At 32.7% G+C, this 8,455-nt stretch overlaps 1 protein-coding gene across 2 annotated transcripts in view; it reads right to left on the reverse strand.

The window, feature by feature from the left end:
* Positions 1-8,455, reverse strand: part of LOC111709191 (A disintegrin and metalloproteinase with thrombospondin motifs 18) — a 62,574-nt gene that overhangs the window by 45,971 nt on the left and 8,148 nt on the right. For both annotated transcript variants that reach the window (XR_002766806.1, XM_023482804.1), the window contains exons 4-5: positions 6,638-6,705; positions 5,775-5,912 (exon numbers count right to left, since the gene is read on the reverse strand). Coding sequence is in view for 1 of the 2 variants with exons in the window: in XM_023482804.1 (XP_023338572.1) it covers positions 5,775-5,912; positions 6,638-6,705 (206 nt within the window). In the remaining variant the exon portion in view is untranslated. The remainder of the gene's footprint in view (positions 1-5,774; positions 5,913-6,637; positions 6,706-8,455) is intronic.

Genomic DNA, 8,455 nt, shown 5'->3' on the forward strand with positions numbered 1-8,455 from the left:
ATAAAATGTCTCTCCCCCCTCCTCCCATCTCCTAGCCCATAACTCTTCTCTCTCTCATCTTCTATACGTCTCCATTTTTCCGATCTCCGATCTCCAATCTCCTGAATTCTCCATTTTTTTTCTTTTTCGATCTTCATTTTTTCTTTTCCTACGGAATTCAGTTTTTACCACAAACTCTGATTTTCTTATCTTTGTATCCCGATGTCGTAGACATGTGATATTTTAAACCATAAGTTCGGTGGGATGAAATAATCTAAGTTTAAAAATAACAAATGTTTACACCATCAGGTTGCACAGATATTTGGATAAAAAATTTAAGTTTGTGACAAAACTCTTTTCAAATCTTTGAAAATCAATCACTACATCTGAATAAAGATATCTTTCTTTTCCTTCTGTAACAAATAATGATGGGGGTAATACCCCCCTCCATTCTCAGGGTACACAGAAGGGTATAATACCACCCTCCCCCCCTCTTCTCAGGGTACACAGAAGGAGGTAATACAACCCCACCCCTACACGCACATACACAGGAAGGGAAATACACCCATCCCCCGCCCTTGACATAACTTATCAGATAGAAGATATACCACAAGAAAATTTAAAACAGAATTATATGTTTTTCCATGCAAGAGCATTTTATTTGTAATCAATGACGGTTCTTCCGCTCGTTCACGAAATTTTCCTTCGTTTATGAAATTTTTAGTGTGATTGTAATAAATATCATAGTAAACCCTATATATGTAAACCTGAGCATGCCTCTATATATATATTACATTGTACATTGTCTGGAATCCAACTATGCCTATTAATAATTAACTACGCTTAACTACATAAAAATTGTAATTACGTTCAGTGATCTAATCTGTATCACAGAACCCAAATACACAAGAGTTGGAATAATACTCCACTTTGATTACGGTGTTAGAGTAATTATATGCCTCGTGTATAAACGAGAGGGACCTGAGCTTTGAGGCTTGAAAGATAGATATAGGCTAGGAAATACTGACAGAGTTGTATCTGGTTTGAGATTGACTAAAGTATTATTGAAAGGAATAGTTCGTGATTGAGTTGTATCTTGTAAGACAGATACCTGAGAATACTGGTAGAGTCGTATCCGGTTTGATATTGACTAACATATTGTTGAACGGAATAGTTCGTGATTGAGTTGTATCTTGTAAGACAGATACCTGAAGAATACAGATAGAATCCAGATTGATATTGACTAAGGTATTATTGAGGAACCTGGAGTTTGAGATTGAGTTGTACCTGATAAAAGGATTTATCTTGGAGTAGGACAAATAATACACAATATCAAATTTTTATTAATTAGAAAATACTCCAATCTTCAGTCAAAATTTGGCCATCCCTGACTTTTCCCCAATAATATTGATGATTGCTGCAAATTTTTCAATAAATTTTTTTTTAATACAAACTGCATTTCTGGAATGATATGCTAGTTAGCTTTGCTGACAAAGCTCAGTTTAGAGATAGACGCTGTTTCCACGTTTAATTTGAGGGACATATACTTCAGTAGAGTACCCTGCATACCTCCTTAATTTTGTATCTAAAAATTCATAATTTCCAATTGGTGTTTAGAAGAACGAAATTATCAGGGATTTACAATTTTTAAGATAGAAAACGACGATATCACCCTCATTATTGCTCAGATAAAGGTTTAAAGCGTACCGTTGTGAATTGGCCATGCAACCCTTTAAATGTGAGAAAAAAGGTGAAAAGGTGACTGTTTTCATCTCTATTTTTTTGTGGTAATACTAGAGAAGGTGTGTGAGGGTATAGAGTGCTTGGTTTGCGAAATATAATTAATACAGTTGGATGAAGATATTATTATGACATTCATTCATTTATCTCTTTATCAAATCTAATATTTTTATATCTATTCTGTTCTGCCTAGATAGATAGATAGATAGATAGATAGATATATAGATAGATAGATAGATATATATATATATAATCAAAGTACATAAGTTTACATAGATATAAACTAACACTTTAATGACGGGATTCTATCTTTCTATGTTTCTTTCTATCTTTCTATCTTTCTTTTTTTCTATCTTGCTATTTTCCATCTTTCTATCTTTCTATCTTTCTTTCTATCTTTCTTTCTATCTTTCTATTTTTCTTTCTATCTATCTTTCTATCTGTCTATTTTTATCCATCTATTTCTTCTTTTTTATTTTTTATTTTCTTTCTTTCTTCCTTTCTTTGTTACTTATTCTTTTTTCTTTCTTTTTAACTTTCACACTTTTGAAAAGACTTGATTAGAAACTATTTGTTATGTGACCAAAAATTTAAACTCAATCTCTTTTGATTTTACCAAACAAATTAATGCTTTATTTATCATCAAAATTACTGATCAAATTGTGGATTTTGTTGCTCAGTTTATTAAACAGTTTATATATTTAGTTCCTTATTAGAGGTTTGGTTCGTGTCAAGGAGGGTTTATAATACCTTTAATACCTTTCAACCGTTATAAGAGGTTTATAAACCCAGTCAAGTGCAGTCATAGGATGCGTTTTCAAATATCACATGGAGAGAGAGAGAGAGAGAGAGAGTGAGAGNTGAGAGAGAGAGAGAGAGAGAGAGAGAGAGAGAGAGATTTGTTTGTTTGGATTTTTGGTTAAAATCAAAACTGCTAAATCGATTGTGCGCCCACATTTTCTGTTGGGATGATTAAATGATGAAAATAAGTACTTAGAAAAGGAAACTATTTGCGATAAAAATCTGCAAAATAGAAAATAGTAGCATGTTATATTAAAGTAACATTAACGAGAGAGATGGGTAGATAGAAGGATAAATAGATATAGATAGAAGGATAGATAGATAGATAGATATATAGATAGCATGTATTAAAGTACCATTAAAAAACCTTAGATTCTTGTTAGAAAAAGGAGCCGGAAGTCTTAAAAAATACTCTTCGTTCAGAGATTAAAGGAAGATGAGGAAGGGATCTTTATGTATAAGTATCTGTGCTATGAGATGACATGTATATGATGTGTAGTATCTAGTATACATGCTTCGTCAATCCAACAACTAAGGGTACACTCATTAGAGGGGATAGGCGCCAGGCACCTCCAATAATAGGAGCCAGACACCTCCAATAATAGGCGCCCGGCACCTCCAATATTAGGCGCCCGGCACCTCCAATATTAGGCGCCAAGCTCTTCCATTAGTTTATTTAGTTATTAAATTAGGAGCAAGTTTGGAAACAGGAAGGGTAGGATTCATAGTTATTGTTTGAACAGGAAGGATAGGATTCAGAAGTATGGTTTTAAAACAGAAGGATAGGATTCATATATAGTTATTGTTTGAAACAGGAAGAATAGGATTCAGGAGTATGGTTTGAAAACAGGAAGGATAGGATTTAGGAGTAATGGTTTTGAAACAGGAAGGATATAATTCAGGGCCGTCATTTTCAAACAGGAATGACATGATTTAGGACTGTTGGTTGGAAGCAGGAAGGATAGGATTCAGGAGTATGGTTTGGGAGCAGGAAGGATAGGATTCAGGAGTATGGTTTGGAAACAGGATGGATAGGATTCAGGAGTATGGTTTGGAAACAGGAAGGATAGGATTCAGGAGTATGGTTTGGAAACAGGAAGGATAGGATTCAGGAGTATGGTTTGGAAACAGGATGGATAGAATTCAAGAGTATGGTTTGGAAACAGGATGGATAGGATTCATGAGTATAATTTAGAAACAGGAAGGATAGGATTTAGGAGTATGGTTTGGAAACAGGAAGGATAGGATTCAGGAGTATGGTTTGGAAACAGGATGGATAGGATTCAGGAGTATAGTTTAGAAACAGGAAGGATAGGATTCAGGACCGTCATTTTCAAACAGGAAAGATATGATTTAGGACTGTTTGATGGAAGCAGGAGGATAGGATTCAGGAGTATGGTTTGGAAACAGGATGGATAGGATTCAGGAGTATAGTTTAGAAACAGGAAGGATAGGATTCAGGACCGTCATTTTCAAACAGGAAAGATATGATTTAGGACTGTTTGATGGAAGCAGGAAGGGTAGGATTCAGGAGCAGGGATGGGAAACAGGAAGGGTAGGATTCAGTATTAAGGTTGGGAAACAGGAAGTGTAGGATTCAGGATTATGGTTTTGAAACAGGAAGGGTAGGATTCAGGATTAAGGTTGGGAAACAGGAAGGACATGAGCCAGGAGTATGCTTAGGAAATAGAAAGGGTAGGATTCAGAATTTTGGTTTTGAAACAGGAAGGATGGATTCAGAATTAGAGGATTTGAATTCTAAATTTATACAATATACAATTATGNGGGTTCTGAAAATGGCTTTGAAGTGAGCCAGCAGGTTTAAAGTTACAATGCATAAAATGTCTCTAGAATTGATGCAAAACTTATTTGTCGTGTTTTGCACTTAAAAGATATGCAATGAAGTTAAATGTTGCAAAAATACTTTTCTGCTTTATCAGTCTACACATCATCAAGTAAATGTACTCTTGCTTTTTATTTTCATTAGGATTAAAGAGACTGTAGGAGGGATTTAGAGTGACCCATAAGATAACAAACGCACCTGAATCTGTCTGATCAATTAGATATCAATGTTTTTAATTTAGAAAACGGATTATTGTCATTTGAGGTTTCTCTACAACAGCAACTTGCGCATTTCTACGGCAAGTAAATATATTTTTTAAAACTTAATACTTTTAAACCCTGAAAAAATACAATATCTTCCCCATTATTGATCAGATAAAGGTTTCAATATAGTCCCGTTGTACATCGGGCATTTCAGTCTTTGCATGCAGGGATTATATGCAATTATGCATGTCGAATCTTTTTAAATGATGAGAGAAAAATGATGAAATTTGATGGATAATGTTAAATAGTATCGAGTTGCCTGAGTTTCAAATATTTTATGAATCATCTATTGCATGAAAACACACGAACGCGCCTTCTCAAATTAGTTCCTAAACTATGAAGACAAGGATTGGATCTGTGCACGAAATTTCCTACTTTACGCGCAACGCGCACGGAGCTCAAAACTCTATCACATCCTGACAGCTGATTACTGGAGCAAAATTTATGGCGCGAAGGTGTTAAAATCCGAGAAATATTTGGGATGAAAACGCGGGGGTTCTCTTTATGAGATCGTCTTCTATTAGTTGTAGTAGCATCACGCTAAAATATTTATTCTTAACTCTTAACCATGCAATTTATCATGTGATAATATGCTGGATAAAAATAGTAAGAAAAATGTTAAAAAAAAAACGCTTTAGGTCTTTTGAAACTTGCCATAAAATAATTTTCGTTTATAAACAGACCCCTGGCATATTTCTGCACGCAATGTTTGCAAAACATATTTGCGTATGCAACATGCATCATCATATCATCACAGAATCATCACAATACGACATATATAAAGTTATGGTAACATGAAAATTGTTTATTTTGCAAATTAAAAATTAAAACTCAAACAAAAATGAAATTATAAATTGATCAATGTAAATATTGTCTACCCCTGTAATCTATGTGAACATCTAAAGAATATATTAATACAGATTATAGCATACAACTAGAGCTCCAGGTTCAAGGCCGGATACTATAAACACGGAGGTAAACCATGATTAATCATCTAGATAGAGTATATACACCCTTCCCTACTCCCCAGGCCAGCAGAAAAGGGTAAAACCGGTTATTTGGTCAAAATATGAGGTTATTGACCGACCTTTTTATGCGCGTAGACGTTTAAAAATATTTCCCGGATTTTGGCAACTGATTTGACGTACCTGATCGTCGATGACGTAGCTGATGTCGTCCTTGTCGTTCTCTGCGAAGAAGAGGTCGAGGTTTCTGTTCTCCGGAACGAGGTTCAGGTTTCGTCTCAGCTCAAGCTCCAGGTCCCGACCAAATACACGGAGTGAGACCTGAACATGGAAAATCAAGGTTTAAAAATAGGATTTTTTTTCCAGTCATGAATACTTTCATTTTCTGGACCATTCCCTCAGGATCATGATCGTTTTCTAAAAACAAGCTAAGTGCTCGGTGTTGCCCGTTGAACTTTGAAACACTTGAATAAATTCGAATTTTGAAAAAAAAATCTTTTGCTTATGTCCCAAGTAAAATCAAGAAACTAAACTATGGAACTTTGCCAGAAAAAGAAATATTATCATTTCTCAATTGTATAAAAATGGAGAGAATGGGGTTTATATTATGAACATAGTTTTTGGTTGAAGATCAGAATGAAAAGGGGGGGGGGAATAAGAGTGGGTTCTTTACGGTTTAGGCTGTATAGCACAAAAAGCCTCAATAATGACGATTAATCAAATAGGTTTAACACGAAAACCAGCTTTTATATGAATAGCAAGCTTAACCCCATCTATCCTATCTAATATTATGGTTATGCCATTCATTAATTCATCTTTTTATCAATATATTTGCTCAAATTATAATTTTAATAAATGAATTCTTTATTTTGATATAATAACGAAACAATATTCTTAAAAGGGAATGAGGAGTGCATACGTAATTTCAGATACCCTTTAAGACTGTATATCATAGAGTAAGAATGAATAAGAAATCTATATTTTTCTATCTGAATATTAATTATTTTCTATTGTGGCTTCTCCAGGTGTAAATTTATATTTTCTACCTGATGAACTGGATCAGTGTCTCTTTTCTGTTTTCTTGAGTGAACATGAACCACCTCATATTCAGGCACTAAACAGTATCATTATTATCAGTGTAATCATTCATCTTATTATTATAATATTGAATATTCAATCACTAAATAGTATCATTATTATCAGTGTAATCAGTCTTCTTAATATTATTATTGTAAGAATTTATACTCAGGCACTAAACAGTATCATTACTATCATTGTAATCATTCACATTGTTAGTGTAATGTTTCCTACTTAGGCAATAAACAGTATCATTAGTATCAGTGTAATCATTTATATTATTTTTGTAATGTTTCATATACTTAGGCACTAATCAGTATCATTATTAAAAGAATGATCGTACATATTATAATTATTATAATATTTCAACTTAGGCACTTAACAGTATCATTATTATAAGTGTTATAATTCATATTATTGCTGTAATAATTCATTTAAACGTTAGAAAAGTATGATCAATTCTTGTTTTTATCAAAACATATAGTTAAGATTAATTAATAATTCTTTTAAATAAAATACTATTTTGTTTATTTAAATTAGATTTTATTATGTTTTTTTCTGTAAAAGTAAATGACTTGAAACTAAAATTTAATTTGATGTCAACAATCATTTTATTTGAAGACATTCAGTCACATAATATAGCTAGATATAAGCAGTATCATTATTATCCGAGTAATCATTATTTTTTATACAAATAATCAAATGTCATGTTCATTTGTGTTGTAATAATTTAGAAATAAAATTAAGTGTTATCATAATCAAATCTTTAAGTAAAGAATTATGCTCTTAAAAAAGAATAGTAAAAAAATTAATAAAATAATAACAATAAAAGACCCCCCCCCCAAATATATACATGTGAGTAAATAGCTTTACTATAGATTTTTGAAAAAAGAGTATTTTTCTCCAAAAAACTTCACATTTAAATATTTTATTAGATACAATATTTGTTTCAGTTTTTGTTAGATTAATATTAATCTAAGCATCTAAGCCTATGAAAGTTCCCCAAAATCAAATGAAAACAAACCGCTGAGATTAAAATCCTTTTAGTTTAATATAAAAATTTGCCGAAGTTTAAAATATTTTTATAATTTTCAGGAAGAATATAGAATTTACCAGAATACCGGGGTGTTAAGGATTAACATTTTTTACACTCTAAAATCCGCAACTTTTTCCCATCTACGAATCCATCAAATACATTCTTTAAGCTTTTAGTGTTGGAGGATTTAGTTGCATTTACTGGAATTGGAAAACAATTTGAGGTAACAGTATTTAAGTAATTTATTATGAACTCCCATAAAGTAATTGAGTCTTTGCCACAAACTCAAAATTTCTAATCCTTATTTCTTTGCAACCTGAAAGTGTAAACTTAGATTATTTGATCTAAGAGAATTAGTTTTCTAAGGCCAATGTCATAGTGCCAAAGATATAAGGGATTATACAAATTGTTTGTGGAAAAGAAGTCCTTTGAAGTTAAAAAGCTTTATTTTTTCGGATTCTAGTACTCAATTCCTTTCATTCTCAGGCCAACCTCTGTTGTGTTTTTAACATGTCTTTCTAATGGCACACATTTTAATTGTTCATAATTTTAATCTGTTTTTGCTTATTAAAATCTATTTGGTTCTAGAGGAAGAAGTCTAAATTTTTTAAAATTGATTTTAGGAGATCTTAGTTTCAAAGTGGCTCTGCAGGGGGTCAACAAAAAGTTTTAAGAAGTAGGGGGTAACATATGGGGGGGGGGAGGGTGAAAGGACATAAGGAAATGAGGGGGGGGGGATAAGAAAAAAAAA

The sequence above is a fragment of the Eurytemora carolleeae genome, unplaced genomic scaffold (genome assembly GCF_000591075.1).
Source record: "Eurytemora carolleeae unplaced genomic scaffold, Eaff_2.0 scaffold550, whole genome shotgun sequence".
In the NCBI taxonomy this organism is placed as follows: Eukaryota; Metazoa; Arthropoda; class Copepoda; order Calanoida; family Temoridae; genus Eurytemora; species Eurytemora carolleeae.